We start from the raw sequence: 25675 nt of genomic DNA, 5'->3' as shown, positions 1-25675 counted from the left end.
ACACTGATGAAGGAAAGTGCCCACTTGATAACCCCAGTGAAATGCTCACAAAGGCGCATTGATAAGTATCGGTATGATGGTTGTAGTACCCTGTTGTGTTATATTACTTAGGCAAGGTTGTTGAGTATGAGTACTTGCATGAGATAGTGAGAGGGTTGGCCGCTGTGCGAAGTCCCCAACCAACAGCACAAGGAATGTAACATATTTTCCAGTACATAACAAAAATTACATTTATATCAGGCCAGTCCATTCTGACTGGAACCACAATACATGCAACCATGATGCAACACAACATGAGGGACAAAATAGGTTTCTGTAGCGGACAATTACTTGGGCCATCTATTGTAAACACCCAGTGGGGAATGAAACAAGATGAGGGGGTAAATGAAATGAACATGTTCCATCCTTCTGCGTGGGGTGGAAGAGAAAGGCCTTTGGCACCCATCAGCCTACTGGTGGTCAGAGCCTATTGCAAAATGTGATTTGCAATTATGAGGTGAGTCATATTTCCACACTCTGCCAGTATCAGAGCAGAAACTCCCCAGGGCTCGTTTAAAAGACCAAGGAATCTTCGCTAGTGCAGAAATCTGTTGTGGTAGATTGCTTCCTTTTTATATTGACTGGTCTTAAATGTGTTGGGCTTAGGTTACATTTTGACTAAATATAAGTTGAGGACTTGCACATGTCTGATGAATAGGCTCAGTTTATTGTAGCGTGCAGTGGAGTTGTGCGCTCCCGTGTGTATTTCTGTGCGTAAAACGGTGTGCAATAGTTCGCCTGTAATGCAGTGTGTGAAGCCTGTCAATGTTTAATTCTGTTTAATGTTCCATTTTCGCTTGTATTTGTGTTTCTAGCCTGTGTTAATGTCAGCATGTATTTCTGTTACCATATTAGCTTGTGTGTTATGTGTAAATGCTCCTGTATAATGTGTAAATGCCCCATTTTAGCGTGAGTGTTGTGTGTAAATGCCCCCTTGCACTTCCCTTGTGCGTTAGCGTCTTTGTCACCATTGCCCACTGTGTTGTGTCTGCATACAACATCCTTGCTCCCCTGCCATTACCTACCAAATGTCCAATGTGACCGGGCATGCAAGCGATCCCGCAGCGGACCGCGGAGACGCCGCACCAGAGCTCAACGAAGCGCCGCTTGAGACTATCCCCGTGCAAGTTCAGCTGGCAGCGAGCTTGAACAGCTGGTCGGTTGAAAAGACGGAGGTCCAGGTCGTGCCAGCCATCAATGGAGCACTCCAGCGCTGCTTTGATCAAAAGGTGTTTGCTTATGATGCACGCGACCAGCTGGTTATCCACTGTGGCAGCAAGAGAGAGTGCCTGGGCACCTATGCAGGCAAACTGTCCATGTGTGCAAATAAAGGCTTCCCACGTTTGCTGACAGCGATCAAGAGGAGCTTGCGTTATGGGTTTGCATGTTTGGGGCTTGCATCTGGAGCAGCTGTGGGAACACATTCGTCTTAAGTTTCGCCAGCTCTCTGGCTGGGCCCTGAGCGAGGCAGAGCAAGTGGAGCACGTTTTGTGGTCATTCCTCGAGCAACTAAGGCAGGGGCCTTGCAGGGCAGCAGAGCAGTTCGAGGGGTGCTACAGATGCCCAGTGGCAGTTCTACATGGAATTACGCCCCGGGCGAGACCCCCTCTTATTTATTTTTTATTATAACAATATAACTGAAAGACAAACTTAAATGTATCAATTGCACAAATCCTTCAATAGAACATTTGAATAACACACTTAAGAGAATCAATGCACACAGAGTACATTAATGTTAGCTAACCAGCTCTCTGCAAGTTAGGTTGTGCAAGCACTCAACATGCATTATGGTTAGTTGAGTTAGCTAATCGTGGCTAACGGGATTTCGCTAACGCTTGCTAGTATAATTGTGTCAAAAGGAAATCTATGGTCTAACCAGCTAGCTATCGACCTGTTCATTATTAAGATTATACTAGTACTCTGTATGCTGTTATATTCTGTTAGTTGTGGCTAGCGGGATTTCGCTAACACTTTAGCCTAGTGTCAGATGAATGAACATGTTCATACCCTATGGTCAAATCAGCTAGCTAACGCTAGCTAGCAAACAATTCTGTTAGTGCTCAACATTAGCTGGTTGCCTTAATAGGAATTTAGGTTAAGTTACACTTGACTGAAAACACATTTTTACCTTGTCCACTTGAGCATCCTTCAATAGTTATCTTGATAATGTAATAGACTACTCTGTGAAAGATGTATTCAATTTCCCTCGGGATAAAATAAAGGATCTATCTATCTATACTCTGCTAACTACTACCTTCACCAGTTGAATAAGTTGAAGCAGTCAGTGGTCTCCTTCCACCAATTCACCTTGCCCTTGGTGACCACATAATCGTTCTGTATTACCTATTTGTATTAGCCATTTCACACAATTCAGGAAAACGAAAACGTGCAGGAATATGCCTGTAATTATAATGTTATGAATGTGCGTTATTTGGAAGAAAGTCGAGGTGTGACTGCTATACAGTGGATCCCCCGTTGCCCCCCTTGTCCGTTCCATTTGGGAGACCCAGAGGTGAACTGTCCCCCGCGCCCCCTCCCCTTCCCCCTTCTCACTCAGGATCTGTCCACGGCACCTTCTTAGCGAGCAGAGGCGCCTGCAGCTGCAGGGGGCGCCAATTTGCCAATTCCACACACAGTGATATGATAGATAATAGAAAACCCCTTCGCGGCCCAGATGATTTTTTTAAGTGCTCGTGCCGCCCCCCACGTCTTATGAAAAAGTGCCGCCCCGGACGGCTGCCCGGTCCGCCCGTGCCTAAAACCGGCTCTGAAGATGCCCCATATCCGGGGTCCCCTCATATGACATTGCCTGGCGCCAGTGTCTCGCCACCCAGCACCTCAGCCGCAGCAGCTGTGGCTTGGAGGTGATCCCTGCTGCGCCCTGGTGGACACTGAATCCTCCATGTCCCTAGTCTTCCCCAAACGGTACCCGGGACCGAAAAACCAAGACCACTGTGCCTGGTGTGTTGTGTCTGCATGTAAGATCCTTGCTCCACAGCCATTATGTATCAGTTGTGTTCTGTCTAATAAACGGCGTGCCTACGCCACTACAGTAAGGAAATCTGATTTTTGTTCCTAAATGTCTATACAGATGTTTCAATTGCTCCGCTTAATGCTTAACACAATAGGATGTTTTTATTAATAATATATCCTGATACTGAATACAGCATTTCAGGCCTACCTGTGACATGTTTTTGATGGTCTTCATTCTTGTCCCATACGATAGTCTGCCGCCATCTGGTGTTCAAATGGCCGCAAAACCAAGACGAGATGCATAGATGGTTTTAGTTGTTGTCGAATCTTTTAATGTGCATTGAATGGGTAACTGATTACCTTTTATTAAATTGATTAAGTAGCTAACTGATTGACTGACTTGTTGATACTACAGCTAGCCATCCAAGTAAGTTGTTGCTCGTTTAAACGTTTTCTAATTTAATAATAGTGTAAGGCGCAACCAGTGTGGGAAGCAGTCTAATAATAGACACAGGGTATGGGCAATAGCTTTTATGCAATACAGCTAGAATCTACAGCTTAAAGTTGGCTTCCAGTATATTGTTAAAAACATGGTGTGACGTTATTAGAAAGATCAGTGAGGGTTTCTTTTCGTCTCTTCTACTGCAGGCTACACTATTAAGGGATGGAGATACTGACATCAGACCACAGTTTTGGGTTGGCCTTTTTCATCTTTATCGGCATGTTATTTAGGTATAATCATGACCACCGCTGGGCAAGCAGGGTGTGATGTCCTCTCTCCCAATGCCATTCGCATTGTTTGTGAACTTTCAACACAGCCTGGCTAGCTAGCGTAACTGATTTGCTAAACCTCGCCTCTCAGTGGGAGGAGTTAACCACTCTGAATCACGCACACACGCATGCAGTATAACGTAGGTGAAAGGCCATAACAGAAACTGGCGTGTGTAAATTGCTCTACATAATGGCAGGATCAGTACACGGGCTCTGATAATGGTAACATATAACAGGAGACTTTGCACCATACCAAACGTGAGCTAGCTATTATAGCTAGGATAGCTGTAAACTGAAATCCACCTGCAATCCTGAGGTTTCTTAGACAGCGACATTTCTTATTAACACCGTCAAAGGTATGTTTGCTTTACACATTATTCTTGAAGCAATGGCCTTGTCAATGGCAAATGTCTCGTTTGCAACGTATATGATGTTAAAGCAACGTTAACTGACGGCCCGTATATACAACTGACTGTCGATAGAAATGTTATGTATACTTAGCTACTCCCATGTATCCTAGGGATGCAGTAACGTTAGCATAGGTAACGTTAGCTGGTAACGTTAGTCCATCGGCGAATGCCTGCAATATAACCTACCTTGTCATAAACCGCAAAGATTAACAGTCAGTGAAATGGCGTTAGACACATGAAAGGCAGTCGAATTATGTTTAGAGTGAAGCTTTAAATCAAAGAGATTTTGATAGCTAGCGATAGCTGGCTTACTTTGCCTTGCATGTTTACTTATACCTAACATCCACAAACTGCCGGATAGCCACCAAGCTAAAATTGCAGTCGTGTTTCCTCCTGCCGTGTTGCACGCAAACTATGATTATACACAGTTGCTAATTCTGTAATATTTGTTAATCATTGTTACTGCGGAAAGTTGCGGGAGTTTTCACTTTCAAAACAATGTTATTATGTAGGATGACACAGACTAGCCAGTGTTCAATGCTTTCAATAGCAGTGTTATTTTTTGAAATGACCAGTCTTTGACAACAGTTAACTTAACAGTCTAGTGTTGAGATTGACAACACCTTTACTTTATTGCAAAGTAACATTTTCAGTATTTGAAAGCATTTTGTCGTTAGAAGTTCTATTGCAGGCCCCTGAGCGTTTGCTTATGGGAGGAAAGGCTCGAATTAGCTAGCTGTCACTAGCAAGAATAAATTATCATTCGCTATGGTGGTCTAGAAGTTGATAACATCTTGAAGGAAAGCCTTGCTCTCGATGACGTCCGTTAGCCACTTCTCTCTGAACCTAGTCTTTCCTGGACGATGTGTCATTCGATTTGATTCCACGGAAAAGTACACCTCCACGGGTAGTGTTTGTGGTTTAATTTTGGAAATCTCGATGACGAAGAAAACACACGCAGTTCCCCTAGGAATTGGAGTTCGTCGAGTTGGGATGCTCCATTGGACTCTGTAATGATACTGGTTATGATACTCCAACTCAGTCTCTTGATCAAATTCTAGACTGAATAGCCAGCTAGAGTTTACTTCCCATGTCTTAATGTACTCCTCAATTTGTTTTTTCCCGATATCAACTGTGAAATTTTTGCAGGTTACCCAATGAATGTTCTTCATCTTGTAGTCAGACAAAGCATCTTGGTCCAATGGCTTGCAGCCAACGATGGACTGTGCGGTTTCAATGACATCTTCGACGATTTCGTTTGCTGTCACAGTATGAGATGAGTTGTCCATGGCGCTCCGTGAAAATAATACTCTCAAACTGTCAACCTTATATTTGGCTGGCACGTTCAAATATTAGGTGTTGCAGGCTTGTATTTTTCGGTCAGCCTCTGAAGAAGTTGTGAGTAGTGCTAACGGTTACCATAGTGACAGTAAACAGGTCATCCAAGTCCTTGTCAGTGACCGCACGTGGTAGTGGCACAAACTTCAACTGAACACACCTTATTTTTTACCAGTCATCAAATCAATTATTATAATTTTTGCATTTAAAGATGTTAATGTAATGAATATTATTTTCTTTTTTAGATTTCCTAGTTTTTCAGATGTCCAGTCTTGGTGGAATCATGTGCCAGGATCCTGTTGGACATACGACTGAAAGCAGCTAAAGATCCCTAACTCTGTCTAGTATCTTATTTAATGGAATACAGACAAAATGGTCATTCTGCTACTTCAAAGAGGTATGATTCCCCACAATGTGTAAATGGATGCAGATCCACCAGCCAAACCCATAACTTGACATCAGTGATGGAGATCTGAGGCCAGATAAACGGTCTCTTCCCAAGTGTCCCAGTTCAGGCCCTCAGAATAGCCGACGCATGTCCCGAATCAGGAGCACGCTGGACACCGTCTCCAAAGCAGTCAGCGGAACGGACCTTCTCTCCAAGATCACGAGGTTGAGATCCGGCAAAGCCGCCGCCGCCGTTGAGGTCCATGTGCACGGCCCCACAAACCAGGAGGCCGCAACAGTTGCCATGATGGCAACGGCGGTGCCGCCCGGCATTACCATGGAGATGCCCGAGCAAGAGAAAAGGCACGAGGAGGAAGTTGTGGAGAGGGTGGCGGAGGAGGTGGAGGTGCCTCACATCCAGGTCAGGGAGAAGCTGAAAGTCAGCCTCGCCTCACAGGCAGGGACCGTGTCTGCGGCCGTGGCCAAGCAGACCTTACAGCGCCTCCAGCCGGCCGCCTTCTCCACCAACATGGACGAGACCTACAGCCACCTCTCCCAGCACGTCAACACCTACTTCGGCAGCGACGCGCCACCAGAACCTGTGGAGCAGCAGTGGGCCCAGCAGAGGAGAAGTCCAGATCCCGCAGCCTCAGCACCTGGGGCTAACCCAACCCGGTCCCTTCCCCGGAACCACACACCTGTCATGATGCCCGTGGTGGGGAAACGGCCGATAGAAACTTCCCCTGAGTTACCTGCTGTCGAACACACTACCCCAGCCACATCCACCCCTGCCACCCTACCCACTGCACCCAAGTCCGAAGATGTTGCCCCAGTGCAACCGGCCTCCCCCAGGAAGGGTATTAGTCACTACCTCTCCTACCCCAGGCCCAGTGTGCAGAGCTTCGTGGGGAGCTACATTGCCCCCCTCGTCCCCAAGTTCCGGGCCGACTCGAAGAATGCCGCAGCTGATAAGGACAAGCCATCCGGCTCGGAGCAGGTGAACCCCCGGGAAGGCGAGGAGAAGAGCAAAGAGGAGAAGGAGGCTGAGGACAAGGCCCAGAGGCTGCTGTCTCAGAGAGAGAGGGTAGGGCTTCAAAAACTCATCACCTCACATTATAAATGTCCGCACAGGAAGTCCATTGGAGGTACTAATTTCAGTCTTGGTGTTGGAAGTTCCCCTCTGGATTAATGTGTTGAGTAGTAAGGACCGTAAGTGAAACGGGCCAGTGTTTTTATGTAAATGCTATAAATGGATGATTACTGGGGAATGTCCAAGCCTTTGACATGACCCTTAAGAACTTAAAAAATACGGGTCAGGGGAGGTAGGGTAGTTTGCCAAAATGTATTATCCATGGAATTACACAGGTGGAGAGAGTCAATAAAATAAACTGTGCCTCCACATCACCATGTTTGTATGTGTGTTTCTTGTTTAGATCATAGCTCGTGTTAGTGTGGACAACAGGACCAGGGCTCTAGTCCAGGCCTTGCAGAGAGTGACCGATGTGAAGATCACCGTCAGCCGAGTGGAGGACCTCACCTGTCACCTACTGGAGTTCCCAGAGACCAGAGGGGTAGCCGTCAAGGTAGGTGTGTGCGTGTGTGTGTGCGCTTGTGTGTTTGTGCGTGTCCGTGGGTGTGTGTGCGTTCGTGTGTTCGTGCGTGTCCGTGCGCTCGTGTGTTCGTGCATGTCCGTGCGCTCGTGTGTTCGTGCATGTGCGTTATTATTAATTGTTGGAAGACAGGTTCTAGATACTGGCATTACGTCAGACTTATACCAATTAATCTTGTAGCCTGATATTACATAAACCCACATTAACACACACTGATGGATGCAAGGACTCCTAACACACACACACAGTCAAACAAACTAATGTGCTGGGACCTAACACGCTCTGTGTCTCCCCCTCTGCAGGAGCGAGTGATCTCGTGTTTGCTGCGACTCAGGCAGGCCCGGGACCCAAGCCTGCAGGCGGCCGTGAGGCAGGCTCTGGCCGTCGTCGGCTACACGGACCCAGTCAAAGGGCGTGGCATCAGAGTGCTGTCCATCGATGGAGGAGGAACCAGGTACATGCCACAGTCATAGAGTATATCACAACGCAGTACAATACAGATGTACACTCATGGCGTGGTGGTGCAGTGGTTGGCGGCGTTGTTGTAAGTGTAAACGGTTGGCCCGGGTTCGATTTCCGATTGCTGCAGGTTGTCTGTGCGTCACTTTGGATAAAAGCGTCACATTTACCTTTTTTACTATTATGCTTCCATATAGCAAGCGCAACCATGTTTAAAGAGTATTTAATAGATACTATTTGCCAAATCGGTTCTTTCCGTGCCGAAGGGATATGTTTAATGAGTGCTTGTGTTACTGCAAACAGAAGGGCTACAGTAGTGTCATGTACCCATTTAAGATAACTTAAAGGACAGGATTCATCTGAGGCTTGTGTTATGTTTGCATATATTTACTTAATATTTTAATTATTTTCTGTATTGTTGTTAAGGTCATGTATATACATACATTTCTCAACAGTATTGTGAGTGTGTGAATTATTTTGTCTACATGCATATTGAACTTGTCACATTTCCCCACTGGACATGTTCCAGGGGTTTGGTTGCCTTACAGGCTCTGCATGAGTTGGAGGCCCTGACTGGCAAACCCATCTATCAGCTGTTTGACTACATCTGTGGAGTGAGTACAGGTACGTCACCCTGCCCCTATCCCTCTGGCGTGACCAAAAGACTCTAAAGCATTTTTGCCAAGCAAAGCATGGAGAGCATAAAAGTCTACTGTGTCTGTTCTTTGCTGCCATAGTGGACATGCTCATTTGATATACTCCTTTTCTTCCATAGGCTTTTCTCTCAGTTTAGCAGTTGTTGCATATCCAAACAGCAGCCCTGTTCAAGTGTGACCTCTGTCAGTTAACCTTTGACCTCTGTGTTCCAGGTGCAATCTTGGCTTTCATGGTAGGGGTGTTTCAAATCCCTCTGGACGAGTGTGAGGAGATGTATAGGAAACTGGGTTCCGACGTCTTCAAGCAGAACCTCATCGTGGGAACTGTGAAGATGGGTTGGAGCCATGCGTACTACGACAGTGAGATATGGGAGAACATCCTGAAGTGAGTAGTACTGGTTCAAAGGGTATTCCTCTTAGAGAGCGTGCGTGCGTGCGTGCGTGTGTGTGTGCGCGTGTGCGTACTTGATTTAGGGGCCATCACACAATTCTTTTTTCTTTTTTTTAGCCCCAAACCTGGCTGGATTTTATGGATTGTATTTATCTCCATTCTCTGTAATAATTGCATGTGAAGCATCAGTTTTTATGTTTTTTTATTATTTTTTTTAGAGAGAGAATGGGTCCTAGTCTATTGATTGACACAGCCAAGAATCCAAAATGTCCCAAGGTAAGTGTTGAATGCTATTATCCCATTATTATGTTTTTGACAGCCAAAGGAGTTCTTAAAATTCATCTTATTGTATTCTGGGTAGAACATTTATGTGTTTTTGAAAAAAAAAAGCAAAAAAAAACATTGTTTAGCACTGTTTTGTCCAATGAAACAGGATGGCAGGTGTGTTTTCAAAACACCACCACCTAAGAAGCCTTCATACATTTGCCATAGTCAGTAGCTTGTGTTGTCCCCTAGGTGGCAGCAGTGAGCACCCTAGTGAACCGTGGCCTGCCTCTGAAGGCCTACGTCTTCAGGAACTACGACCTGCTGCCGGGTGTGCGCTCCCACTATCTGGGGGGCTGCCAGCACAAGCTGTGGCAGGCCATACGGGCCTCCTCAGCAGCCCCGGGCTTCTTCCAGGAGTGCATGCTGGGCAATGACCTCCACCAGGTAAGCAGGACTGTAGAGTGGAAGCAGGTTAGGGGGGCGGTCACCTCAAAACAGGTAAGCGGGGCCGTTGGGCTGCAGCAGGGATGTCAGAAAGCAGCAAGTTAGAAGGCGCCTGGCCATTTTAAGTCTGTCCACTTAGTGGGGGATGATGAGAGGGTCTCCACCAGACATGTGAGACGAGTTGGTGTAAAGGGCTGTCAATCCTGGTCCTGGATCCTCTCTGTCACCTATCCATCCCCGCTCAAGCAGGTCCTGTTTGTGTTTTTTTATTTCATTGTAGAGCCAGCCTGTTCCTGGAGTCATTTCTAGAACTTTCTCTTTTGTGTATTTGAGGTCCAGATGCAATATCAATCTATATCAGTATGTAAAGTGGAAACGTCCACTACTTGATTGATGAAGGTCACTCCTCGTATGTCTGCCTCTTGGTTGTATCGATTAATCAGTTCAGACGCTGACTCAAACCACTGGTCTGCCCACCCATACACTGATGCCTGTTCTCTGGTCAGTATTTAGGTAGATTGCTGGGAAGCAATCAGTCTTGAACAGGAACACCTATTCTTAAGCGATCAGCCCTGAGATCAATACCTTTCTCTAAGAGGACCTTTCCTGGCAAGCCCTCCTCAAGGCCATTCTAAATCATTTCCTCTTCTCAATAAGGCCTTAACAGCGGGTTAGCTGGGCTGTCCTTGTAGCGCTCTCCTGAAGTGGCCTTGGAATGGCATGAGGAGAGGAGGAGAGGGTCCCCTACAGCCCCACACTGTGTGACTCTGTCCTTAAATGTGCTACGAGCTGCTTGCGGATGCGGGAGTGGTGTGATCTCACAATGAATTTGATGAGAGTTCCACCCTTTAAGTTGATCATACACGGGCCTAGTTTTTAAAGCAATGTTTCTGGGCAGTCAAATGACTGGTTCCTATTGTTGATTGTCAGATTGATGATACAAATGTATTGTCCGAACAGCGTTGCCCAGCAACGTTGCTCAAAACGTTGCCCTGTGTAGCATCACCTTCAGAATTCAGGAGGGAATGGAAGCTAATTATAGACCCTTTCAGAAAGACAAGGTGAGTCCTGTAGTGCGTTTGTGACTCGCCGGCCACAGAAATAGCACCAAACTTCAAGCGTCTTTTCTTTTGTCATCAGCTCTAAAGTGGGCTGATTTTCTTCTTCCCCTTCAGGGAATATTTATGGAGCTAATAGATTTGGTAAGATATGCCTGCAGACAATCCACCCTGAGTTTTGTTGTTGTTTACATAGAAGCTTATTCGAGGGGCATATCTGGACCTAAAGGACCTACTGAATCAGAACCAGACTTGGGCTTGACTTGGCCCACAGTTGGGCCAAATTCAGTTTGGTTTGCCAGGTGGAGGTAGACATGTACTACAGAGGAAATAACTTCTGCTTGATGCCTCTGTGACCGATTGTGCTCTGATCATTGAAACAGTCCCAGTCCAGTTCAACATTCAGAAGTTATGGCACTGAAGTTCATACCCAGTGCCTGATGATGCACGCTGACTAGATTGATGACCCATTATGAGGTTACTCTAAAAAAACAAAAATAAAAAAAACATCTCTCTGTTAATGAGGAGTCATAGCTTACTGTAAGCATGCCCATAGGCACACACATACACACACACACACACACACACACACAAACTCATTCACTTACTCATAACTGCCTGCTGAGGCTAGCCTGGCACAAGTTCATGCCAGTGTAGCATTAGCATAGCATTAGCCATCCCTCAACCACCCCTTCTGCTCCGATGAACTGACTGACTCACCCCAAGATGCTCTTTAAGGGGGCTGCTTGAAGGCGACCCGAGCTGGGCCAAGCCACGATGTCCTATCTGCTGGGGCAAAAACAAGATTAATCACCCCAGACCTCACTGTTCCCAGTGCCGTTGGAGGACACGTCATACACCAGCATCGACTCCTGTGGCTCGCCACTGGCTTCACACAGCGGCCTGCCTGCCCACAAAGTGGCCCTTGTCTGTGTTAAGAGCAGAAGACAGAAGTCCAGTACGCTTGATGAATGGGTTACATTCAGCGCAGCGCAGATGGGAATTCTGGAAAGTTCCACACTGCTGATTTATGAGTATGACTGTTGCACCGCACATTTGACAGGTACACAATCGCCGCCCCCTTTTGTAGTCCCCCCCCCCAACCAGCAGCTGGTTCACTGATTCCAGAAAGCTGTTGCTTTCAGACAGACAGATGGTGACATTTATCTTTAATAAATGTATTCTCAGACTTTTAAATCTTTTTCAAAAATTGACAGGTTGGGAAAAAAACAATCTCTGGTGAATGTGTACTGTAACAATCGACCAGAATTGTTCTAGAAGTGTTCTAGAACACATCCATAGGACAGAGTGGAGACCCTAGACACAAGCTGATGATGTACTGGCAGAGCAAAATGACACCTGTCTGTTTTTATGGCGTGTATTACAATTTCAACCATTTGCAGACACTTTCATCTGTTTATGTAGGGGTTCTCAAACATTTTGGGGCCAGGGACCACTTACAGGGGAGAACATTTTCCAAGGCCCCCCCCCTCATTGTCATAATATAGATTAAGCATGTGTTTACGACCATTTATGCCAATGGAATTTGTATTCTAAAACTTTTCAACCTAAATACTTCAGACCCATTTCATAGTGATAGAGCAACGCATTTCAATTTGAATCCGGGTGCTTTGTAATCACATGTTGCTTTAGTTTGGCTGGTTTCATGGCTTCCTTCACTAGCACCTGAAGACACATGACGTATTGGGTCTCCCGTCGCTGTTCTCAATAAAACCGAGCTTAGCAGCACTGGAAGATGTGGACTGACTCGAACGTTTCCCCGTGCTCGCCAGCTAGCTCGCTGGCTAATAAGGCAAGCTAAGCAGCAGCAGGAGCAGTTCCTTGTGCCCGGAGTGAAGGGAGTGTGACATCACGTCAATGTCATAATTAATCAATGATATCAGAGTTTCGATTGGTCCAAAGTTAACGTGGGTGGGAGTAATGGACACAATATGCCTGTTTTATTGGCACACATGGTCCCCATCTGTAGATATATGTTTTTGTAACGATACAGAACAATTTTAAAATTTATAGCAAATCATTCTGTCTATGTGTTGTGGACCCCACTTTGAGGACCACTGCTTTTACGTACACTAAAGACCTACATCTCAGCTGTGCATGTAGTTTCTGCAACTTTAACAATGACTTCAAAGTTGTTGGCGCCACTCTGAACGCCTTAAGCCACAGCTCGGATGATCTTGGCCAGCGTGTGAACACAAGCTGAGGACATTGAAGGAGTGTGCAGGGGAGCACGGGGATATTTAAGGCAAAATTACACTCCAGGGAACAACATCCAGCAAGTGTGCTATTTTAAAAGGACTGGCCTATATTCTTTATGTGGTTATCTTAATATACACAGAAGCCCATTTTAACACACATTATTTTTTAATAAAACAAAAACAAAAAAAGATCTGAAAATATTCTCATATCAGTATTGATTATGAATCAAAGCAAATGTAACACTGTTAGTGTATAAATGAGTTTGACGTGGCTGTTGGGGTTTGTGTTCCTCCGGAGAGACCTCTCCTGTTTGGGTCTGGGAGATTAACTCTCATGTTTTTAGTTAAGCCTCATGCCTCTGTGTGTGTGTGTGTGTGTGTGTGTGTGTGTGTGTGTGTGTGTGTGTGTGTGTGTGTTTGTGTGTGATCCACAGGCCGTTCCCGGTTGTTCAAATTTTTTTCCCTTCTCTCCCTCTCGCTCCCTTCATCTCTCTAGTAATATCACGCTATTAGCCTTGAGGGCAACTTAACCCTGCTTATGCATAGCGGTGGACTTCAGGCGTTCTCTCTCTATTAATCAGAGCTTTCAGCACTAAGAGCTGGGCTCCACTAAGTGCAACTTGTGTTTGTGTGTTTGTGTGTGTTTGTGTGTGTGTTTTGGCCATAGAGTGTGATTAAAATGCAAATGCACTTGGCACCGAGACCTGTTGAGTGGCGGGACCTCTCGGTCTGGGGCTGGGTTCTGCAGCGTTAATGAGGAGCTCCAGAGTCTTCTGTCCTTAGAGTAGACTTGCAACTTTGAAGTGGCACCTCGACCCTGCGACACACAGCACCCAAAGTGTCTGGCTTGGTAGTCTAAATTACAGCAACGGGTTTCTTTTTTTCCTCGTTCTCTCTCACGTTCTCTGTGTATGTCCCTCTCAGTCTTTCTTTCTCTTCCTCCCTCCGTTCTCTCTTATTCTCTAGAAAGATCTACTGATAGTCTGTCTTGTTGATTTTTATATTCATGAGACCAACGCTTTGCTCCAATTGATATTCATTTTGCTTTTTGTCTCTGTTATGAAACCATTTCGTTTTTAAGCTTGAGTGTTCATTGTGTTCTTTCATGCTGCTCTTCAAGTGAAGGCCCAACAAACACAGTCACACAAACACACACACACACACACACACGTCACATCACAGTCCCACACAACACACACACACACGTCACAGTCGTACACACACACACACACACCACTCGCACACACCACACACACACACACCACACACACACACCACACTCACACACACACACACACACACACACCACAGAGACACAGTATCTAATGCGGAGAATGAGCTTGCCGTCCCGCGGTGCGTCTCATATCAGAAACGGAAGTGTGAATGAAAGACTGGCTGGGGCCTCTGGGGAAATGTGGAGGCATCCACCCACAGCGAAAGACTCTAAACACTGGGCTCAAACACCAGACCGCCCCCACCGTCATGTTTCAGGTTCTGTTCCAGGAGAGAACATCTCAATTTGTAGCAGCCATTGTAAGCTTCAGTGCGTGTGTGTGTGTGCGTGTGGGACCATATGTGCGTGCTTGTATGGGACTGTGTGCATACCTGCATGTTTGAGTGTGTGGGACTGATTATGCATACCTGTGTGTGGGTTTGAGTGTGTGTATGTATGTATGTATGTATGTATGCTTGTGCGGGACCGAGTGAGTGCGTGTGTGTGTGTAAATGATGACCTAGTTTGTTTTTTTGGAAGAGTAGTGTGGTGTGATTCACCCATGTGGAAGTATCTGAGGAGCAGTCTCCAGCTCTGTGAGGTTAACACCTGCTACTTACGTCATTCTTTGATCTGAAGACTTTGCACTTGGAGCCGTAAGCATTGCATGCACCCCTAATTAGCAATATGCACATTATGTATGACACTATATATACACACGCGCACTCAGACACACAGCCACAGACCGACAGATGCACACACACACACACACACACAGAAACGCTGGTTTTGAGAGTTTTGTGATTTGCTCCCCCACCCTTCCTAAGTGCCTGAGGCAGACACTGTGCTTATTTGGGAAAAGTACTGCCATTAGCCGGGAGAATTCAGCAAACCATGCTCTGATTTCAGTTTGCCTTAACGCACTGGAAATGAATATGCCTTTTGTGCCGGGGGAAAGTGCTCATCTTGAAAGAGCTGGTTGTGCGTTTACATGCAAGTGTGTGTGTGTGTCTGTGAGTGTTTGCAAATGGGTGTTTACTATCTGTGTGTGTGTGTGTGTGTGTGTGTGTGTGTGTGTGTGTGTGTGTGTGTGTGTGTGTGTGTGTGTGTGTGTGTGCATTTAAATCCTAACGGCCTTCTTAGCTTGCGCTCCCTCCTTCTCTGGTGACTGGTCTTTCAAACGCAGAGGATGACTGAACGCTGAATGTCTATTGGCTGCAGTCTCCATCCTGTGACCGCCCACATGTTACTCATCATCTTCCTAATACACCCCACCTCATGAAGAAACCCACTTAAGAAACGAAGCGGAGAAAACCCACATAAGCTCTCCTGAGACCTTTTGACCTCATGCATATTTGGGTTTCTCCAGCATGCCAGCCTCTCTCATCCAGCCGCCCGTCAATGCAGTACTGTTTTCAACTCTCCAGCTCCGTCTGAATATGAACATCAGCCACTTCACAGACAAGAGCATCTGCTCCAAGTGACAATACATGGTCAAGAACTGAATGAGAGAATGGCGCGCTATACAATAGTGCCCTGCGGTGGACAAGAGACTAGATGCCCTGTGTGTGTGTGGTGTGTGTCATGTCATGTCGCACGTCCTGGAGCCTGTGACTAGGACTGGATGACTAAGGCTGCCACCCAGAGTCTCCCTGACCTTGTCTGTTTTGTCTCAGGCCCTGCTGTCATCATCAAGTTAATAAGGAGTAAATAATTTGTTCTGTCATTTTGCGTTTCAAACTCGCAAACCCCCTCCTCTGTGTAAGCTGTTTATAAGCTGGTGAGATTCCCTCTGAACACTGGATGTAAATCTTGCATCACTTGATGGTCCTCTGTTCGTCCTCACAGAGTTGAAAGATTTATTCACTCAAACTAGTAAAGGGGTAAAGGTCTGCTATTTAATCACTCAAACTAGTAAGGGTCCGGTATTTAATCACTCAAACCCGTAACGGTAAAGGTCCGGTATTTAGCAGATGCTTCTGCCCAAAGTGGCTTACATAGGCATTCCAGCGGTGGCCGGGAAACAAACCTGGGTTGGCCGCTTAGAGGGCAGCGACCCTAACAACTGTACCACCAACACCACCATAGTACCCAGATGGTGTGGAAAGGTGTTTAAGTGTAATGGCTCCTGAGCTGAAGAGTAGGAGGAAGATGTTCCAACATAGCCCACCTATCTATGAATACTAGCCACATGGTACTTTTATTCTATGGCAGCCTGTTGCCTGGCCTTGACCAGGATATCCGTCAAGCATTCAGTATTCACATCATCACTGACTTCATGCACTGTAAGCCCTTGAAAGGGAATGGCAGATGAAAAGATGTCCGTGTAAACGCTGATCTCAATCTTGTGGCTTTCTCTGCTGCTGATGGTGCTGATGCTGAGGAGGAGGAGGAGGAGGAGGAGGAGGAGGAGGATTGGTTTGGTTTGGTGGTCAGGGTTGGGTAATAAACATAAACGCTGTTGATGTTGATGATTGTGCATGTGCTTGTAAGGGTGCTGTGGCGTTTGGTATTGATGTTGTTCTGTCAGACGAAGACGAGAGAAAGGACAGAGGACTCGTGCTGACGTCAGTGATGGTTTTGTTGGTGCTGATGAATGACTGCTCGTCTGGGACCGGCTGCAGATTGATCGGAGACTCAAAGGTCGTGCCTTCATTCATTCCTTCCTGACTCCACCCTGACCTCACTTTAACACGAGGTTAAAGTTTAACACAAGGCCCAGGTGCTGACGAGGGATGATGAGCTGGAAGGGGGGTGGGGGGGGGGACAGGAGGGGGGAGAGGAGGAGGAGGAGGAGGAGGAGGAGGAGGAGAGGAGGGGAGGAGATGAGAGGGATATGACAGGAGAGGGATATGAGAGGAGGGGAGAGAAGAGTAAAAAAACAAGAGTGGGATAGGAGAGAGGAGAAGAGAAACAAGGGATCTGAGATGAGAAGAAGAGAGGGATATGAGGGGAGAGGGCAAGGTAAGAGGGAGGGATGGGAGATAAAAGGAAAGAGGAGGAGAAGAGAAGCAAGGGATGAAAGGTGAGGGCAAGAGAAGATGAAGGAATGTGGGAGGAGAGGGGACTAAAAAAGAAGAGAGGGATGGTAGATGACATGAGGGAAGAGAAGAAGCGACTGAAGGCAAGGAAGGAGAGAAGAAGAGAAGAGGAAGGGAGAGATGAGAGGAGAGGAGTTTGGCATGGCTCCACATGGCCCCCTGGGCTGGGTCCTCCTGGGATACTCCGAGCCCCACCCCCCATCCCAAACCCCAGACCCTGCCTCTGTAATGAGCTCTGCAGCCTGTGGGTTTGATCCCCCACCAACCAACCACCCTCTCATGTCTCACCATGTGCCCGGCAGGCTTTTAATACCCCCTACTTGCCTCTCTCTCTCACTATCTATTTACCTCAAACCATGTCAGACTTTCTGGATCTCTCACTCACACACACACTCTCTTTCTCTTTCTCTCTCTCTCTCTCTCTCTCTCTGTCGCTCGCCTGTCTCTGTCCCTCTCTCTCTCTGTCGCTCCCTGTCTCAGTCCCTCCCTCTCTCTCTCTCTCCTGGTGAATTATGGAGATTAGACCCCTCACCCCGGGGCTTCCGCTCAGTAATTGGCAGACCTCAAAGCCTCAAAGCCCCCCCCCCCCCCACACACACACACACACACACACACACCGCCTAACACAGGGGCGCCTACGTGTTTGAGCTTTCCTTTGGTGTTTGTGTGTGATAGGTATTTTTAGGGTTCAGGTTCTGTAATAGCCTTACTAAACGTTTTACCTCTACTGATGTGCACGAGGATGCTAGTTTGTGTCAAACATGTTCAGTGTAGGCCGCAGTAGCCAGTTGTTTAATCTGTATACTCTTCTTTGTAGTGTATGCATGGGGTTGTGCATTAGCATTTGTAGAAATTGATGTACATGCAGTTGTGTTTCTGTTGGATCTGTGTGCACCAACTTGATATTCCAGTAGCCGCCGCTTCATCTGCCCCTGATTTGAAGTCACCTACAATCCAGAGGCTTCGCGGCACTAAAAAGAGATCAGACAGGCAACCATAACAATGGGAGAAACCAGGACATGTACCGCTAACAACACTGGTCATGAATTAATGATAGCCGAGTGTGTGTGGATGGGTGGGGGTGGGGGGGGTGTCCCTATGTGAAAATCCCATTCCAGAAAAGAAAAAAAAAGAGGTTAAATACTAAGGTGCTCACTAAAAAGCAAAGCTTACGACTGGCTAATTCTGATATTTCATGATTCTTACAGTCTTACTCCGGAAACATACTCCGACAGTGGGGCGACCAGTGGTTCAGGAGGTAGAGGAGTCGTTTAGTAATCGGAAGGTTGCTAATTCGTTCTCCCGGCTCCTCCTCACCAAGTGTCAAAGTGTCCTTGAGTAAGACACTGAACCCCTAACCACTCCCAATGCACAGGTTGGCAACTTTAGATAGTAGCCTCTGCCATTGGTGTATGAATGGGTAGATGTCTGAGGCTGTAAAGCGCTTTGAGTGCTCTCGGAGTAGAAAAGCACTATATAAATGCAGTCCAACAAGCATCTCAGACTCTAGCCAAGATACCCTCTAGGCTCTTAATGTCAATGAATGCAATCAGGTCTGGAAACCTGTATGATGAAGTTTCTCTGACCCTTTGTTTGAGATGGTTCTCACTGGCCTCCCTATTTCATTCCATTCCTTTTAGAGATGCACTGATATGGAATTTTAGGGCCGATAACCGATAATTAATGGTTTATTGTGGCCGATACCGATACGATAACCGATATTTTTTTTTATAAAAATAAAGGGTACAAAAGGTTTTTAGATTTACCTTTTTACAAAAGGTTTTAGATTTACCTTTTTATGTCAATTCATTATAACAAATGTTCTTCTTCACTACGTAATTGCTGCGTGCATGACGTCGGCCGTGTTTGGCTCGAGTCATTTCCAGTAAACGCTCCAGTTTAAATAAATCATGGCGGCTGCAGCCATAGATATATATAAAAGCTTTTAAATAGGCCTTTATATATATCTATGGCTGCAGCTGTCTATGTATGAAAGACTCTGTCGATAGTGACGTTGCCTATCAACGCCGTCTGCGGGCAGCTGATAGTGACAAGTTTAGTTCCTCGCCAATTCAGTGGAAAAGTAGTTGACCACACTGTGTGCCTAATACATTTCGAGTGCTTAAATCATCATAGTTTGACACGTATGTGAGGCATTGTGTGCGAACCTTATGAAAGTAAGGGTTTCATGAAGTTACTACTGTGATAGATTGTGTATTTGGGCTACATGCAAGTGCACATTGCTATTAGTAGCCACTAGCATGCTAAGCGGAGATTTAGTTATGTTCTGTTGATTCGATGTATGTTCTGTTGATTCCTCTAAGTAATCTGCGAATGCAAGCTGTCATGAATATTACAAGACATGTCTTTCGGGTGAAAGCGTTGGTTTCGAGCGGCCTTTTTAAGATGGCATTTACGGTAACGTGTGACGTTGGTACGCTGCAAGAACGTTATACTATCTAACGTGCTAATGTCAGACAGTTGGCTGACAGACACCTCGCAAATTACATCAACCATTTATGCTGGTTACAATAACGGTGTTATCGGATAGTACAGTGTCTTTTTCTCGCTAACTTTTGAAAAATCTAAGCGTGAAAACGCCGAAAAATGTACATTTACTTAAAAGACATGGCCGTCAGCCGAGTTTGGTCCGGAGTTTAGCTGCTAAAGTTATCTTCTGTCCTGTCGTTTGGAGCAAACCTTTTAGCTCTGGCATTGGTCTCCCATTATGTATTTATCACTTCACTGGATTGGAAGTCCATTTTCCAGGCTATCGCACGCCCCCTTCATTGAGGCAGAGGTTAGGTTTGCCTCTCCTATGTGCTTTTTCACTGTGGTTTTATGACAGATTAGCAAGACTAAATAGCTTCTTCACATACGTGAAATACATTACATTTCCTATTATATGGATACAAACGACATATAATAAAAGTGTCTACAAATATTGACAAACAATGAGAAATCAAAAGTCATGCGCTCAACCCAGTGTGTGAGGGATTGAACAATTGACCTATGGCTAAGCCCCGCCCCTCGAACGCAGACGAGCCAATGGCAGTTTAGTAACAACTGCACTCGGACATCTTGAGTTTACAACTCCATAGAGTAGCATTAGAAACCGTGATTCTTCACTTGTTTTATGGGGTTTGTTGTAATGTAAGTTGAACAAAAATGGGTGGGTGGGTAATGCTGGGTATTGGGGAACCTGCCACTCTACTATTCTACATTCCATGGGTTGTGTGTTTCAGGACGGAGGCCTGTTGATCAATAACCCCACTGCCTTGGCCATCCATGAGTGCAAGAACCTGTGGCCCAACACGCCCGTGCAGTGTGTGGTGTCTCTGGGCACGGGCCGCTACGAGACGGGCGGCAAGAACGGCGCCACCTACACCAGCCTCAAGACCAAGATCACCAACGTCATCAGCAGCGCCACAGACACGGAGGGTGAGTGGGAGGTCTCTCCAGCTCCGTCCCGTTTCTTCCAGGTTCACCTTCCCAAAAGGGTGCCTCTGCGTCTCTAATACAGTGGGGAAGAGAGATCCTATGTCCCCGTGAAGACACTTACTGATGAAATAAACACCTCACATGTAAATTAAGCTGTTTTGGATCAAAGCATATTTTTAATGAATAAATGTTATATGTACATTTCTGATATAAAGACCGCTAAGTGCCCCCCCTCTCTCCACTTCTAACTCAGTCATACCTGACACCTCATGCCCCAAACTCTCATTTAAATCATGTCTTCCAGTCTCTTTGAAGGAAGCACCAATAGTCTAAAAGCCTGAAACTTTGCGTCATACATTTTCTTTCTTCATTGGACAAACTTTTACTTTGTGCCCTCCGAATACCAACCTTGTCCACCTTTTGAAATCATGCTATTATCTCATGTGAATTAAAAAAATCATGCTATTATCTCATGTGAATTTAAGTAGCTAACTTTTCTCTTTAATTTGAAATCATGCTATTATCTTATGCGACTTTAAGTAGCTAACTGTTATTTTTAATGCGAATACCATTGTATTCTTCCCTATTCCCTTTCATAATGTGTTGGTTCCTTGTTATGAATCTGGTCCGTTTATCATTAAAGCTTAATACTGTATGAGAGCCTGGGCACCAAAGGGCCATGCATACATTTACACCATCCCCTCAATTTTTCACTTTTTCATTTTTGTCCGGTGTTTTTTACATCCAGGATGTTAATGCAAATGAAAGCCACAAAGGATATTGCTGAACTTGACCTTCCAATAAACAAATCCAAACACCTGATCTCAAGATCACCATCAAATACCTAAAACCAAGCCACAACTCATTTCATTAGTGTGCTGAATCGTGACAATATTTATTTATTTATTTATTTTTAAACAATACACGGATTAACTAAATCCACGGATTTATTTTTGCCAACGGTGAAATGTAGTTATGGGCCATTGGCACGCAAAGTGTTAAACTCCAACAGATGTCACCGCTCACATCTGGCCGCGGCCTCTCCAGCGAGGATTAACAACTCACGTAATCGTAGCTATTTTTAAAGTTCTGATTACCAGGCTGACCTTTGGGTCCCCTCTGCAGTCAGATAGCATCATTAACCATCAGGTGCCAAGAGCCCGTCAGCACTCCGACCACCATCATGGAGCTGCATTGCGGCGAGTGGCGCTGTTTGAATTCATTTCAGTGCATATCCCCAGTCACAGTTGGAGGTAGTCGCATCAAGTCATTTGTACACGTTTTTGTAGACAAATGTTTGTTTGGGATTTGATCTGAACTGAGTTGATGGTTTTAAATCCGCAGACGGTGTGACACACACACAGATGACATCATCACAGAAGCATTCCCCTGTGTCATTGTGTGCTGTGTGTTGGAATTCAGTGCATGTGATGATGCTCGGATTGAAATGATCTTTTGAGAGAACGCCGACCTCCATAGCAATAGTTGTTGAGGCTTTGTGTCGTGTACGGTTTGATCACCAGCAACAGTGGGATTATAACATTTTTAACCTTCAGTTGAAAATAAAATAAAAGTCTCTACAGCAATGGTAATACTGGTTCAGAAAAGGATGGAATTTCGGAATGTGGAGACTTGGTGTTAACACTGTGTGTGTGTGTTTGTGTTGCCCCACCAGAGGTCCACACCATGCTCGACGCCCTGTTGCCGCCCGACACCTACTTCCGCTTCAATCCCTTCATGAGCGAAGACATCCCTCTGGACGAGAGCCGGCGCGAGAAGCTCAACTTCCTGAAGGAGGAGGGCCGTCGCTATCTGGAACGCAACCACGTCAAGCTGCGCAAGGCGGCCGCGGTGCTGACGCAGGAGAAGGGCGTCGTGCAGCGCACCGCCGAGTGGCTCAAGCTCAAGGCCGACATGTACGACGGACTGCCCTTCCTCTCCAAGCTCTAGTGCCTCCTGTGGGCCGGGAGGAGGCAGTGACACAAGGGTCTCACGTTCAGGGCTTGTTGAAGAATTGAAGGGGCGCGTGCGTTGGGGAACACTAATTATATTGTGCAACTCCTTTATTTTTAATGTTTATAGTGAATGCAGTGGTCCCTCCCTTAACCCTCCACACGCCTTATGCCTCCCCTGGTGACGTGTTTCAGCGCTGCCCTTAAGCTGCTCTGGAGGTCAGATGAGATTTTAGTGTATTTCACGTAGGCCTTCGTCAGAGAGCTCTTAAACGAATTGTCAGGGTGCGAGTACTGACGCGGGCTCTTTTTACAGACCTCCTTAACTCGTCTAAACTGGTTTGATGTCCTGCTGATTTCACGGCAGCAGTGCAGATTCATCTCACTTGACTGATGTACTTTGCTACTTTCAAATTCATAACGTTATTGTAAAATGGGGTTCACGTTAGTGACGTGTCAAAGTCTTAATCATGTCCAATCATTTCAGATTCGGCCCGCATCCCTCGGGCTGTGTGTGTGCGCTGCACCTTCACTGGCATGTACTGTACTTCTAGTTGACACAAAGCCTTTCTCAAGTGGCGCTAAACAAATAGTGAAATATTTTCACTGGTTTGAAATGGAAAAAAAGGCAGCATGTCGGTTCAATGACATTATTTAATTATGATTTTATTTTTTTTTATTTATTAATTTTTTTTGGGAACCGTTGAAAAACCACAACTTGAAAAGTTTTATACTCCTGCCACTTGAAATGTTGTGCTGGAGGTTAAACCCCATTGAGTAGTACTTACGCACTTAGTGCATTTCCCCTCATGTGTAAAAAGTATGTACTAAAATGTAAATAGTATGTACTAAAACGATTAAGGATGCTAATACACTGCGCTAGTTTTTACTGCTAGTTTTTTGCTTTTGGAGTCATTTGCATTTGAAGCATTGTTTGTGTTTATGAACAAACAAACTGATACTTGGCTCTATGTGTAGGCCACTGATGAGAGACTGCAGGTTTATCCGTTTGGAACCGATTCAATAAAACCTGTCTCAGAACCTAAGCAGCCTGTCATCTGGATGTTCTTGTTTAACTAAACACTTGCAACAAGTATTTAACATTATTAACTCCTTCACAATTTGAAGAATTCAGATCTGTTGTGTGAATGGCATGAACCTGTTTTATAAAGCTGACAAACCTGCACGACAATGCTCTGTCATCTGAAAAATAATTAAATAAATAAGAAAAAGAGGACAGAAGCCTTCATGGAATGTAGATTGACAGGCTGGTATTAATTGCTTTTTCCAATTGGGTCATCGATTGCTTGCTCTCGCTCATTGACTTTAGTTGACATTCATAACTGCCACCTTCAAACCTGGAACCACTCCAGATCGTGTGTGTCTGTGTGTGTGTGTGTGTGTGTGTGTGTGTGTGTTTGTGTGTGTGTGTGTGCTCATCATCCACGCCCTCTCTGGCATAGCCGAGGTTATTTCGGTTGAGAAACTGAGAGCGAGCAGGAGGAAGCTAGGAATGAATGGGGCATAAATGTTTCCGTTTTATGTCCCACATATTTGAAACTCGTCAGGACACTTCACTGTGAGAAGAACACGCTCTCATTCTCCCCAGTCAAAACTGAGTTAGGATGTTTCTGTTTGACCTTTAAGCTCCGGAATGTTGGGCATCCCTCGCTTCGGAAAAGTGCAATAGTGTGGCGATTCCTGCAGGTCCCTGCGAAAAGAATATTTGAATGGGAACTTGTGTTTGGAGAGGGAGGAGTGTGTGGGGGAAATATAGTATTTACACTTGAGCCTCATGGTACAGAACAAACCCAGTATTGACAACAATGTCAGGAGAAATTTAAGCATAGTGTGTGTGTGTGTGTATATATATGTGTGATATAAGTAATTTTATTTATTTATTTATATATATATATATATATATACACACACACACAATCCTAATCACTCAGAAAATTACTTATATAAAGTATGCATACTTAGTATGTACTTTAGTAAGTGTACACTTCCAGTATATACTGTACTTCTCTTCATTAGCATCACAGTGCCCAGTGGTGTAACTGTGATGCTCTGTGCTGTGCCTGTATGGCTTAGTACTGGCCTTAATAATCTCAGTAGTAGTAGCAGAGTTCTGGGTATTGGGGGGCTTTGAGGGAGGCTGTGGAGTGTGAAGGTTAATGACCGTCTGGATGGGAAAGGAGCCAATGATGCTTGATCCAGACGGAACCTTCTCACCGTCGTCTGGGTAATGGAATCTTCTGAGTGATTCGGATTGTCAGGCTTCTCAAGGAAAGACAGAATGAGAGAGAGAGAGAGAGAGAGAGGGTGGGTGGGGGTAGAGCTGTTGCCTAGCAACTGTTCTGCCTGGCCCTCCACATGGCTCTTGTTTATAGTGAGTAAGCTGTTACAGGAATCATTTTTACAAGCTAGAACTCTTTTTGTTGTTGTAGTGTCGTGCTTGTGTTCTAAGGGAAGGAATAGTCCAGTTCAAGCAACCCCTTTCCCCTGGAGACCCGTGCTTCTGTCAGACACAGAGACGTGTATGGACTGGGTGGCATACGCCGATGTTGCTTTGAGAGACTCCCAGGAGAGTAACTCAAAAATAATCACTTTAGTCACAGCTTGTACCCTGTTCTTATTATCTGCCCCAGTGTGAGCCCTTAAGATAACACCCAGACAGTGTGCCATGCGCTGGTATCAGGCAACCCATACACAGGGAAGACACCCTCTGTTGTTAGAACCAGCAGCCCACCCCAAGATGAACATGTGGCCTTGTCAACAAAACAAACGCCCATGTGTGGGTGGGTGGGTGTGTGTGTTTGTTTGTGGTGGGGCGGGTTGGGTTTGGTTATCTCAATAAACTACATGTTTGTAATATCCATGGCACTGTACAGGGGAGATGCGGCCGTGGATATGAAAGGGAATAAATAAATGTGTCCCTGAGGAAGGGTGGCAAAAGCTCAGCACTGGGACTCCCCGTGAAAATGGATGGCCTCTCATAATCCC

At 45.7% G+C, this 25675-nt stretch overlaps 1 protein-coding gene across 1 annotated transcript; it reads left to right on the top strand.

The window, feature by feature from the left end:
- Positions 1-5849: 5849 nt before the first annotated feature.
- On the top strand, positions 5850-23715 carry pnpla8 (patatin-like phospholipase domain containing 8). Its single transcript, XM_031582679.2, has 9 exons — positions 5850-7002; positions 7352-7501; positions 7831-7982; positions 8517-8611; positions 8857-9028; positions 9253-9310; positions 9551-9745; positions 20522-20717; positions 22393-23715. Exons 1-9 carry the CDS (start codon positions 6067-6069, stop codon positions 22665-22667), a joined length of 2229 nt encoding a protein of 742 aa, XP_031438539.1. The 5' UTR covers positions 5850-6066; the 3' UTR covers positions 22668-23715.
- Positions 23716-25675: the final 1960 nt, after the last annotated feature.

Source organism: Clupea harengus, chromosome 16, assembly GCF_900700415.2.
Source record: "Clupea harengus chromosome 16, Ch_v2.0.2, whole genome shotgun sequence".
Classification (NCBI taxonomy): domain Eukaryota; kingdom Metazoa; phylum Chordata; class Actinopteri; order Clupeiformes; family Clupeidae; genus Clupea; species Clupea harengus.
This window is presented reverse-complemented; position numbering and strand designations above follow the sequence as displayed.